Source organism: Daphnia pulicaria, chromosome 12 (genome assembly GCF_021234035.1).
Source record: "Daphnia pulicaria isolate SC F1-1A chromosome 12, SC_F0-13Bv2, whole genome shotgun sequence".
NCBI lineage: Eukaryota > Metazoa > Arthropoda > Branchiopoda > Diplostraca > Daphniidae > Daphnia > Daphnia pulicaria.
This window is the reverse complement of record NC_060924.1, coordinates 2,194,577-2,207,010: the sequence shown is the minus strand read 5'-3', so window position 1 is coordinate 2,207,010 and position 12,434 is coordinate 2,194,577. Positions and strand designations below refer to the sequence as shown.

General features: G+C 40.7%; 3 protein-coding genes across 3 annotated transcripts in view; all 3 read left to right on the top strand.

The window, feature by feature from the left end:
- LOC124316136 (sporulation-specific protein 15-like) overlaps positions 1–12,434 on the top strand; it is a 610,960-nt gene that overhangs the window by 514,705 nt on the left and 83,821 nt on the right. The gene's annotated exons all lie outside the window — the stretch shown is intronic.
- Positions 2,520–7,528, top strand: LOC124316744 (notchless protein homolog 1-like). Its single transcript, XM_046782691.1, has 13 exons — positions 2,520–3,067; positions 3,168–3,284; positions 3,377–3,596; positions 3,736–4,250; positions 4,349–4,455; positions 4,523–4,726; positions 4,881–5,054; positions 6,074–6,295; positions 6,379–6,453; positions 6,536–6,687; positions 6,810–6,978; positions 7,075–7,191; positions 7,352–7,528. The coding sequence occupies exons 1-13, from the start codon at positions 2,857–2,859 to the stop codon at positions 7,526–7,528; spliced, it is 2,460 nt and encodes an 819-aa protein (XP_046638647.1). The 5' UTR covers positions 2,520–2,856.
- On the top strand, positions 8,258–12,147 carry LOC124316165 (proton channel OtopLc-like). Its single transcript, XM_046781943.1, has 12 exons — positions 8,258–8,583; positions 8,849–9,097; positions 9,179–9,457; positions 9,524–9,638; positions 9,706–9,802; positions 9,868–10,062; positions 10,138–10,298; positions 10,364–10,553; positions 10,624–10,781; positions 10,851–11,276; positions 11,338–11,634; positions 11,701–12,147. The coding sequence occupies exons 1-12, from the start codon at positions 8,567–8,569 to the stop codon at positions 11,932–11,934; spliced, it is 2,418 nt and encodes an 805-aa protein (XP_046637899.1). The 5' UTR covers positions 8,258–8,566; the 3' UTR covers positions 11,935–12,147.

Sequence of the window (12,434 nt, the reverse complement as noted above, 5' to 3'; positions counted from 1 at the left end):
TTCCCTTCCATTCCCTTCCATTCCATTCCAGTCGATTCCATTCCATTCCATTCAATTCCATTCCATTCTATTCCAGTGCAGTCCAGTGCAGTCTAGTCCATTCCATTCCATTCCATTCCATTCCATTCCATTCTATTCCAATGCAGTCCAGTGCAGTCCAGTGCAGTCTAGTCCATTCCATTCCATACATTCCATTCCATTCCATTCCATTCCATTCCATTCCATTCCAATCCATTCCATTCCATTCCATTCCATTCCATTCCATTCCATTCCATTCCATTCCCTTCCATTCCCTTCCATTCCCTTCCATTCCCTTCCATTCCCTTCCATTCCCTTCCATTCCATTCCAGTCGATTCCATTCCATTCCATTCCATTCCATTCCATTCCATTCCATTCCATTCCCTTCCATTCCCTTCCATTCCCTTCCATTCCATTCCAGTCGATTCCATTCCATTCCATTCAATTCCATTCCATTCTATTCCAGTGCAGTCCAGTGCAGTCTAGTCCATTCCATTCCATTCCATTCCATTCCATTCCATTCCATTCCATTCCATTCCCTTCCATTCCCTTCCATTCCATTCCAGTCGATTCCATTCCATTCCATTCAATTCCATTCCATTCTATTCCAGTGCAGTCCAGTGCAGTCTAGTCCATTCCATTCCATTCCATTCCATTCCATTCCATTCCATTCCATTCCATTCCATTCCATTCCATTCCATTCCATTCCATTCCATTCTATTCCAATGCAGTCCAGTGCAGTCCAGTGCAGTCTAGTCCATTCCATTCCATACATTCCATTCCATTCCATTCCATTCCATTCCATTCCATTCCATTCCATTCCATTCCATTCCATTCCATTCCATTCCATTCCATTCCATTCCATTCCATTCCAATCCATTCCATTCCATTCCATTCCATTCCATTCCATTCCATTCCATTCCATTCCCTTCCATTCCCTTCCATTCCATTCCATTCCAGTCGATTCCATTCCATTCAATTCCATTCCATTCTATTCCAGTGCAGTCCAGTGCAGTCCAGTGCAGTCTAGTCCATTCCATTCCATTCCATTCCAATCCATTCCATTCCATTCCATTCCATTCCATTCCATTCCATTCCATTCCATTCCATTCCATTCCATTCCAGTCCAGTCCAGTCCAGTCCAGTCCAGTCCATTCCATTCCATTCCATTCCATTCCAGTCCAGTCCATTCCAGTCCAGTCCATTCCATTCCATTCCAGTGCAGTCCAGTGCAGTCCAGTGCAGTCCAGTGTAGTCTGGCCAAAAAATTTCAAAATAGGAAAACTCACATCACCTTATTATAACAAGAAACCGTCTCATTCAATATGTTATACGTACACTCATTGCTACTAACAACTATACTAGTTTTGATCGTGAAACAACTTTTCAGAATCTCTAGAGCTCTCCCTCCAAAATCCCAGTTGTTACGGGTTGTAAACTTTTAAGAATAATCGTTTGTCTGAATTTGAATGTCTCTCATACAGAGCCGGGAGTATTAGGAACATCGCCTTCCGTTGCCGAAATCCTGAGTGGGAATAATAACACGACCTGCCTATTACACTTCTGGAAACGCCCTGAAAATGATGGCCCCCTATTACAGCAATCTCGGGGTTGGCCCATTATTCATTTCAAGAATACCAAAAATATTTTAAATAGTTTTTCTTTTATTCAAATATCCCAGGCTCTTTTATTTTTTGGACCCAGACAAAAGCTTGAAAAAGGCGTTATCAGGGCGTTATCAAATGAAAATGTAAAGCCAGTTGCATTAAACAGCATGCAACAATAAAAAAAAATTAAACCATCGCAATAAGATCACTTATCTCTAACTCAGACATAAACCTTTTTATAACTATATGCGCTTTTATTATTCCATCTGTTGGTTATCTTTAATTTGATACGTGGACGCATGAAGTGGATTGGAACATCCAGGAAACATAAGTTGAACTGAGACGTTGGTTGAATTTGCAGAGGCATTTTGATTTTTTCAAATGCCCAACGAGGAAACCTTCATAGAATCGCCAGTGCCAAAACTCAAAATGAGTCCGTCTGCTGTAAATGGTCAGCAGCTGCTGTTGGCCGGGAAGCGACTGCGCATTCTGAAAAATCAAGTCATTCTGAGAAAAGGAACGTTTTACGGTCCCGTCGTTCGCGGAATGTGGAAGGACGACGCGGGAAAAACGAATCAGGAAAAGGAAGTCGCAGCGACAGCACAAATGAGGACAGCAAATTGCCAAGAGAACTGGATGGACATCATTCAAAAACATCAAAATGGATTCCTTAATCACGATAACGTCCTCGAGATTTTCGGCTTCGATGACAATCCTGGTGGTTCGTGGAGGTTAGGGTTTGATATCTTTAAATCAGTTTTGATTAACCAATAACTCAATCATTGGTGCATGTTTTGGGTCTATAGATATTTTGCTGTTGAATTGTTCCACGCCACACTGGAGCAATTCTGCAGCCGGTAGTACCACACTGGACGAATGCCATCAGACGCCAAAGTCCTTTGCCAAATTGCCAACGGGATCGATTTTCTCCATCGAAAAGGATTGGCTCATGGACAATTGAATCCCAACACCATATTAATAGCTCAGTCAAATCCGGTGCAGATAAAAGTGTCAGAATTCGGACTGAGCTGACGCATTCGTTCGCAAACGGATGAAAATCGAGTCTCTGAGCTCAATAGTAAAGGCATTCAAGAGGAAACCTCATCTCATCACGGTCTTCTTCAGCAGTCGACATCTAAGGACACGCAAGACACCGAATTGATACAAGTATCAACCAAGTCGAGATCGAAAGACGACAGCAATGAGGAATTAAGTCATCCAGCTTGTTGGATGCTGCCCGGATCGTGGTCGTCCGACGCAGATGAAGACGGAAGGGAAATCATTTCGTCAAGTCCAACGGTTCACGGCGACGAGTTCGCAGCTGGATGCATTTTATTTTATTTTTTGACACGCGGATCACATCCTTTCGGGCGCTCCATAAGCGCAAAGGCATCGAGCATCTTGGAAAACGTCGCAAAAATGGACCCGGTGAATTTGAAAAGTATATAGAATATTTCAGCTTGTTATTTGAATGCGGCTCTTTTCATTCCAGTTAGGCCTGTATAATAAATTCCAATTGACTTTTGGGCTGATTATTGCAGAATTAGATTCCAACCATTTTGCATTTGAATGTATCAAGGATTTAATTGGAAAACCACCAACAGATGGAACCCAACGTTTGCGAAAAGCTGCCGATCAATTCAGCGATGTTCTTCCGCGTAAGCAAAAATTAAAAAAAAAAGAATAAAAATAATAATAAAATTTTTAAAATTATTTGTTCCTTCAATTGTCTTGTCATACAATTTTTCAGTCAAAATTAACGAAATAGAACTCGGCCGTGGAGGATTTGGAACAGTTTACGCGGGAACTTATGAAGGGAATAACGTTGCCGTCAAAAAGATTCCAATTGCGTTGATGAATCATCACGAAACCGAAGATCAAAAACGGGAAGTGGAGGAGCACATCCGGCTGGATCACGAAAATGTCATCAAACTTTTGCACTTCGAGGAAGATAAGGACGTGAAATACAGGTGGCTATATATATGTATAGGATTAACGGGATGGACTTTAGACATTTGTTTCATTAAAATTAAATAGTTATAGTAATATTTCACATATTATTGGTTTTTAAAAACATAGTTATTATGAGAAAATCCGACAAAATCTCAGGTATTTGGTGCTGGAATTGTGTGCCGGGACCCTGACAGATTATTGCGATGGTAATAACTACAACGGACCGGAATTGCCGCCGAATGGTATAGTCTTGTATCAAATCGCCAGTGGATTGCACTACATCCACTCCAAAAAGTTGGTCCATCGCGACGTCAAACCGGACAACATCCTGGTCTCAATCACAACACCCGTCCAGATGAAATTGTCCGATTTCGGATTGGTCAAGAAAGTGAGTTCCCGGGGGACATTTTCACAGAGTAAATTGAAAGGAACTGTCAATTGGATGGCGCCCGAAATGTTGGAGCTTTTAGATGACGACAGTCGTGATTCCACGCCCAAGGAACTTCCGCACGGAACAATCCAAAGCGACACATTCGCGGCCGGCTGCGTCTTTTTCTACTTCCTGACTGGCGGTAAACATCCGTTCGGCAACAACGTCACAGTCCCGGCCAATATTTTGCAAAATAAACCTGGAAACCTGATGGAACTCGTCCGTCAGCTCAAACAGCAAAGTAAATAATAATTTATTTCCTTCTCATTTTCCAATTTTAATTTTGATGAAGGTGCGTAATATATCAAGTCAATTAATTATAATGAATTCTGATCGCAGATATGCAATCCGACGATGAACTTGTTTTTCTCTACAATCTGATCGGGAAAATTATTCAAAAGGAATTAAAGGAAAGAATGGCACTGCCAGATGTCATAAAAAAATTGGTGGCGATATTACCTGGTAAATCCATTTTTTTTTTAAATCTTAATCGAATTCGCTTTTAAATTTAAGGAAGTTGTAATGCCAATATTGGAGGATGCTGGATATTGCGTCAGTCGTTTCCACCCGACCGATCGGGTACTAGCCTGTGGCGTTGCCGGTAAAGTGATTTATTTGTCGACGGCCGATTCGTCCATTCTTTTTTCTTATTGGAAGGAGGACGAATTTTTACTTCAACATGGAAAAATCAAAGAAATTCAACCAATGGAATGGAATGTAAGTATAGAGCCTTTTAAATATATCCCTTATCCTATATCTCTGGTTGCATTAGGCCTATCACTTGCATTAAATGATGTGATAGTGTATTAATACAGATATCTATTTTATCATTGCATGTATGGTCTACATCGAAATGAACTATAATTTTCAGATGGACGGTATCCAATTGGCTGCCATCTGCAACAGTGATGAGTGTGACGTCATTGTGTGGAGTTATCCGTTTATTGGCGAAATTCTATTTCAGATGAATCTACCAAAATGGATGGATACAATTGAGTGGAATCCTTTCAGACCCAACGTCTTCGCTATTTTCAATAAAGGATTGGTAAGTTTTTCTCTTTCCACTTGTAGTGTGACACGTCTGATCGTCTGACCAAATCTCCGCTCATTCTATTTTTTTTAAACAAAACATTCGATTGGCCATTTCCTACGCATGATTATGTAATCGCACAATTAAGATAGAAAAGCAAGCTTATTAGCTCGCCGCGAAGGGATAGTCGTAAGCCAGTTGAAAACTGTCTTAAATGAAAAATTCAGGGCCTATTGTTAAGTCAGACTTATTCACGATTCACACTTTTCTTCACAGACTTTTTGGTCTTAAAACGGGATTTTCCCGTCACAGTTCAATATCCTTGCAAGTTATTTACGTTTAGTTTGCTCAACTCATATATTCCTATTTTAACAAATAAAGTTCAATAATTGAATTTAAAAATAACCATCTTTTAGTCAAATAACTGCAAAAACATGAATGCAAATCTGGTTATTGCGTCATGGTTGGGACATCAATTATTGCGTCTTAACGGCGATGCTATGGACATCTGGTTGTGATTAATTTAGACCTAAATTGCAAAAGTTGTAGTCGCAACCGCCAGATGTCCCTAGTCGTAAAACAATTATTTTAGCAGTTTTTCATTAATTACGGGAAAACTAATTAAGTAAATGAAATCTTTTTTGTTCTGGTCGCACCGCATATTTTTTGTCTAATTTTTAAGACCAAAAAGTCCGAAATCTGTCGTAAAACGCCCGAGCTATGGAGCGGGACATACAGACAGACAAAGTGACATGGTTTTTATTTTTCTGCGTATGCAATTATTAGCTTCGCCCTTCGGGCTCGCAATTAACTTTGAGTGATCTCCCACTCGAAGGGGCCAAAATTGGTGGAGGCTCCAGTGCTGAGAAGACAATAGAAGTCGACAATTTCAGTTTTATTATATTCCTTTTACATTTCATTTTTGGATCTGCATCAGCTTCAATCCCCACCTCGTTTTTAAATAGTCAATTGGTCAATTCATTGAAGATTGGCAATTTTCTCATCCTCAACAATTTTTTGTTTCTTTTCTTTAGTCTTTTCAGTTTGGAGGAAAAAAAGTTTTTCTCTTAAGTTCTTCGCCCGTCGTTCATCAAAGAAAATTTCACTTCTGCACAATCGCACGCGAGAAAACGATCGGGAGTGTCAAATGGATCGCCGAGAATCGACTCGCTCTCAACTTAAAAAATAGCGATATTGAAATTTGGGAAATTGACGAATCGGCGGCAACCGCAAAATTCGTTAAACGGTTGGGATGCGTGAGTTAATAATATATTTACTCGTTGATAATATTATACAAGTCGTTGTACAGCGTCATTCTCTTTCATTTCGTTATGTGCAGGAGTGGATAACAGATATGGTATGGGATGAAAGGACAAAGTGTTTGGCCGCTTGCTCATGGGAGGGATGGATTAAGGTAATAAAATGTCGCCTTATAGTCATTGGCGCAATGCTGATCGGCGCGTATCATCGCGTGAACTTGTCCGTTTCCCGTATAGATTTGGCCAATGGACAGCGAACAACCCGTTCACACCCTCGAGGTTGGCGGCATTTGTTGTAGTTTGACTTGGTTGACGAACTTTGAAAAAACCAAGGGCAAGGGAATGGACGACGCGGCCAGGCAATCGCCGGCACATTTCATTTTGGCCAAGTGAGTGTATTTAATTAATTGATTAACAAACGGGTATATGTGTGAATCGAAGGAAATAAGTGACGAGGGAATGAACGCGTGAAGATCTTTTATTATATTGTCATTTGATATTTTTCATTCAGTGGACTGCGCGATGGGAAGATTGTCATTTGGACTCCGCTGATGGAAAAGGCAAAGACAAGAATTCTCAGTCAACATTCAGCCAGAGTAAATTCGCTGTCGTTTTCACCCGACGGGCGGTTTCTCGCATCAGCGGACACGGATGGGATATTAGTAATCTGGTCAACTAAGGTAATTAATAAATGTATAAACCATATATATATAGACCTGTTTAATATTAGTATTACGAATCAAATCAATTAAATTCTATATACGTGAATATTTTAGAACTGGGAATCCGTTTTCACTGGCGAAATAAAAGGACGTGGCTGTTCCCTATCGTGGATGTCTCCATCTGCGGATGTCCGTGATTACAAATTAACTTTCGACTCATCTGATGGCAAGGTATAATATATAAACGGGATATGCAATTTTCTTTAGAGCAACTTTTGACAATAAGCGACTTAAAAAGTTAAAAGTTATATTTTGGATTTCCTAACACTGCCAATATGTTGTGCACCTGAATTTCAATCCCAAATTACAACTAGATATTCTATTATATTAGGTCCGTGTCGCAGAATTCACTGTCGGACAGAGTCAAACGCCAACCGAAGGATCGAAAACTTTTCTTCTGCACGTGAACAAGTCAATCAACGACCCTGTTGTGATCCGGCCCAAACCACCAAAGAATATGTGTTGTTATTTCTTATTCGATTGTTACAAAAGAAAATTAAATAACTAACGAAATGAAACGCGGTGAAACACCCCACATTTAAAAATATTCATGTGCGGTTATCCGTTTCAGTGAGTCGATTTTCTTTTTTCATGCCCATTCGTAATTTCTTCCTGACAATAAAATCCCAATAGTTGTTTTTTTTCACTAATTTTGTATTCATTTATCGGTATACAACTATATAGTATATACCACAAGTACTTCACAATTCGACCGCGATGCGATCGTGAATGCTGTCCAATCAAATTAAGTCTCATGACTTTGCATATGGTGGCGGCCCATATATAATCAAATGCAAAAAGCTTTCTATTCTCTTTCAATGCCTTGGAGCATCTCCTGTCACCTGATCGCCTGATCGCGTGTGTCACGAAATACAAATGACGGTAAAAAAATAAAAATGATAAGCGGGCAGCTGCTGCCGAGCACGCGCGGTTATTATATGCTCTGTTAAAGCACATCATTCCAGTGCTAATGTTGTCGTCAACTGATTTCGATTTGCTGCCCATGTTGTTGTTGCCTTGCCATTTAGGAAGACCAAACCGGACAGGGTCCGGTTAGACGTGATTACACACTCGACTTCATAAATGATGTGGTCCAACCGCTCCCGGCGTTTGTACTTTGTATCAACCGCTTCCAATTCGCATTGACAGTCAGTTTACCTGATGGGGTTTTTTAAATAATAAAATGGGATGGATATGAAAACTAATCACCTTTGCCAAATACTCAAATAGAGTGTCAAGGTATATTCGAAGCGGTAGACGCCGCTGGCGATGGACTACAATTTTATGGAGTCGAGTGTATTATTACTATACTTGGCCAGCTATAATTGTGTGGTGGTGTTCTTGGCCGTCAGGGATAACTAACGCCTTTCTTTCCAGTCATGGATTTGTCGTATTGTGATTGCTGAGAGATAACATCTGTCGGGATTTGTTCACTTCTCTATAGCTTTGAATCATTCTATTTTCGAATAAAGGAAATTGAGTGGTATTTTTATTTCGTAATTAAAAGTCGTCAGTGGCAATAGCAGTTTATTATTGGAACAAAAGGATGACTTCTCTAGTCAGGTATGATTTTATTCTGATTATTATATGACAATTGAATATGTAATTTGATGATGTAATTGTTGTCGACAAATTACCGACTTCTCAATTAGCCTGAATTAACGGGAAAGAATGTTAAATAAGGCAATCATTTTACACGTTTCACCATTGTTATTTGAGGCTAATGAGACACTATATGCGCGAATGTACCCAACAATAGCCGCGAGAAAATTAATTGCCATTACATTCTAAAAATAAAAATTCATTTATTTTTTTATTTTTTGATAAGTCGAGAAGGTGTGGATGCTGAAGTTGGCCAATCGAAAATTGTAGCTTCCGGTCTCAAGAATTCCCGAAACAAATCTTCGATCGGATTTATTTACACAGCCGTCAGAAATTTTTCCAATCAACCGGCATCGCCACCGTCCAGTAACAAGCCGATTGAGGTCAAGTCTCATCAAAAGGAAAAACCTGCAGCTGACGACGGGAATGAATCAAAACCAGTGAAAGTCCAGACGACAGCCGAGTCACGAGAAAGGTATTAAAAAAATATGACCAATTCCTATGCAAATACGACACGCGGTTTAACAGTATTAATTACCAAATAATGAAATAAAAGTGGAGAGCTGGAAATAAGCGGCTCATCAATAACGGTTATGGAAGAAGCGAAAAAAGAACTGGAATCTCTTTTGAAACCCTCCAAAGTGAAACTGAATCAAGTCGTAGCAATAAGGCAGAATTTGCGAAACGAAAATCAAATTACTTTGGCAACTAACCATCAGCCAATCAATAACCAAATGTCACTGATGCCGTCGTTAAGTGCTGGCCAAGATAGTGTACCGCATCATCCACATAATCGCTCGGAGAAAGCCATCAAATTATGGAAAGAGCACGGCAAGTAAGTCAATTGAGTTCAACTTTTGATTGGGAAAAAATTGAACAAATGAAAATGCAATAATTCCAGGCAGGCTACTGTGGACATGCTTAGTGCTCTATACGGCATTATTTTGGTAGTTATGGGCGTGGCCTTTCCTACTTCTCAAGTCATTTCCATCAAGATCCCGTCTCACTACTACGAGGTAGGCTATAAACAACCGCAATCAAATTAGTCAATTATCCAAATTGCATCATCGTTTTTCACCACAGGGCTTCTACGCTTATCTCTACTTTGTGTCCATCGGTTTCTTTGGTTACATTTACGTCCTCTTGAAAACCCAATTCAACTCGTTCACGTGGAAAAGAAGTCACTAAAGATATAGCCCTTCGTAAACTCTTTTGTGCTCTATATTAATACTTTATTCCATTCAGGTTGGCATCAACTGCTTGCACTGCGTCACAAGACACCCGAAACAAAAGCTGAGGACGATTGCGCCTTTGATGAAAATCGAGTTTTATCCATGGAGGATATCATGACCAATCGACTCCGGGTGACTCTTGGCAAACAACTCGATCCCAGACGAAATACAAATCACGGATCTTTTTACCTACGCATGGGAGCCGTCGGTAACGTGAAAAACATTTTCAATAAGTATTATCAATGCTATTGCTATAACATATACGGTACTATAACCTCTTCAGTATTTGGAGTTGGCTCAATGATCTATTCGGGACTGGAATTCGCCCAATACTTTGAAAGTTCGTCCAATCCGTTGTGCAATGACGTCATGATTGCGGTTCAGCCAGCCTCCCGTATGCTCTTCACCTTTTTCCAAATGTATTTCGTTTTCCTGAACGCAAAGGTATAATGAATTTAATCATTTAAAAGCGCTTGAATTGATTACACGACCTTTTTGGGATATTGCAGATTCAAATCATCAAGAACAGCAACGTCATAGTGGCTCGTTTCGGATTGATGCACATCATAGCCACGAACCTCTGCGTCTGGCTCAACGTCATCGTCCAGGAGACCAAACACGAAATCCTAGAGCAGCAAGGGGAACTTGGCCATCACCAGGTGTCTGCTGGACACGCTGAAGAGCCCCTACAAATAGCAGGTTGAGTGTTAATGATAGGCTAAAGGTAATTTTGTATACGACAGAAATTGACCGTGAAGTCTTGCAACAGATGGGCAGATCGCTCCTTACGTTTCATCCGCAGTTGGACACTGGTTGAATCAAACAGTTGGCGCCGTTTTGGATCATGTCCAGCAGGAAGGAAATCAATTCCATCATCAGTTGAGCGAGCGGTCATTGTCGGACGAATGCCATCGCTCAGATTTAATGGTAATAAAAAGGACATTATACTATTGCAATAACCAAATAATTAATTATAATTATTATTTAATAATAAAGGGAACACTGACGCAGAATGCCAGTCCATTTCTGTTTCCATGCGCAATTGAATATTCGCTCATTTGCGCTGCCATCATGTACGAGATCTGGAAGCACACTGGGAAAGATTGTCACAACAGGTTGATGCTGGTCCATGGAATAAACGATTCGCCGGCCGGCACACGTACGCCTAGGACTCCCGGCGGAAGCTATCACCCGTGTTCGCAACGTCGCTCCCCTCACCACTATTCCGTCGATTGCACCAACGCCAACAAGGGCCTATTCTTCGGAATCTTCGTCTTGGTACTAAGCATTCTGGCCATGATCCTGTTTTTCGTCCTCATCCATCGGGAGGACTACAAAAGTGTTGCCATCACCATCATCCATGTGGCCGAGTTCGTTCTCTACATGATGACGTTGATTGCCGTCTTGATCGGAATCAAACAAGTATATAAAAGACCAAATTTTAATTCAAATCTATTTGTGATTTGATTTGATTCAATCACAGGTGAGCCAGTTGCAATTTGACACTTCTCATCCGCTGGATCTCGACAACATTTTGCTGATTGTGGCTTTTACTGGCGTCATTGCTTACAACGTTTTTACCATCGTCGGGACCCAGTTCAGCGACCACCCGGACAGGATCTTGGTGCTGACGAACGCCTTGACGGCCGTCGTGCAGGCCGTTGCTCAAACCGTGTTCGTCCTCGGCTCTTCCAAGCGCCATCTCTACACCCGACGCCAGGAGCAGAGCAAACCTGGCCGTGAAGTTATCACTTTCCTAATGGTCACCAACTTTGTGATGGTATGATACACATGAGAACCAATACATATTATATTCCCATTTAAATGATGTCCAACTTGTACACAGTGGGCAATTATAACGTTGGAAAAGAGCCGAGTGGACGCCCATCCGGTTCAATCGCAATTTTTCGGCCAGTGGCCGTGGACCATCATCACTAATATCAGCTCTCCACTGGCCATTTTCTATCGGTACCACTCGACAGTTTGCCTCTGCGAGTTATGGAAGCGCTGCTACAAAATCACGGAGAGATTGAACCACAGCACTCATCTGCTTCAACAGCAGCAGCACGCCAGCGTGTAGTTATTACACCAGTGTTTTGCCCTCGTCTATACTGTTATTTCTACAGCTTCTCCAATCATTTCTAAAAAGGTTAACAAAATAAAAACAATGTACAAAAGGTATTGCAATGGATTCTTCCAAGGATTCTCCGCTCCTGGGACATTGGAATGTTATATACAACAATGTGACGCCAACATTCCTCGAAGTAGAACAATAAAAATCGATTATTGACAAACTGCATCAAGCAGACACTTGTTCTAATTTTCGGTGGTAATTACCGGTTGTGTTTTATTCACCTTTATTAGCTCAGGATTAGCTATGTCAACTGCAAACTAGTTTTGCCAGTCGTACTTTTAACCAGAAGTTAGCCACAGGCGATGCACTTGTGAAACATTTTTATTGCAGAAGATGCCGTGTTACATAATCGTGCACATTGAATTATAAAGAGTGAATGCTCAGAGCACATTCAATCGTAGTACATCCTGGGTTATCGCTTTTTAAAAATAGTCATTCAAGTGTGT

Coding starts and splice junctions, on each gene's coding strand:
- LOC124316744 (XM_046782691.1), top strand. CDS start 2,857: ATGCTGCCCGGATCGTGGTCGTCCGACGCAGATGAAGACGGAAGGGAA. Junction 5,055..6,073: donor CTATTTTCAATAAAGGATTG/GTAAGTTTTTCT, acceptor TCTTTTCTTTAG/TCTTTTCAGTTTGGAGGAAA. Junction 6,296..6,378: donor TCGTTAAACGGTTGGGATGC/GTGAGTTAATAA, acceptor CGTTATGTGCAG/GAGTGGATAACAGATATGGT.
- LOC124316165 (XM_046781943.1), top strand. Junction 9,803..9,867: donor CTCGTTCACGTGGAAAAGAA/GTCACTAAAGAT, acceptor TATTCCATTCAG/GTTGGCATCAACTGCTTGCA. Junction 11,277..11,337: donor TCTTGATCGGAATCAAACAA/GTATATAAAAGA, acceptor ATTCAATCACAG/GTGAGCCAGTTGCAATTTGA.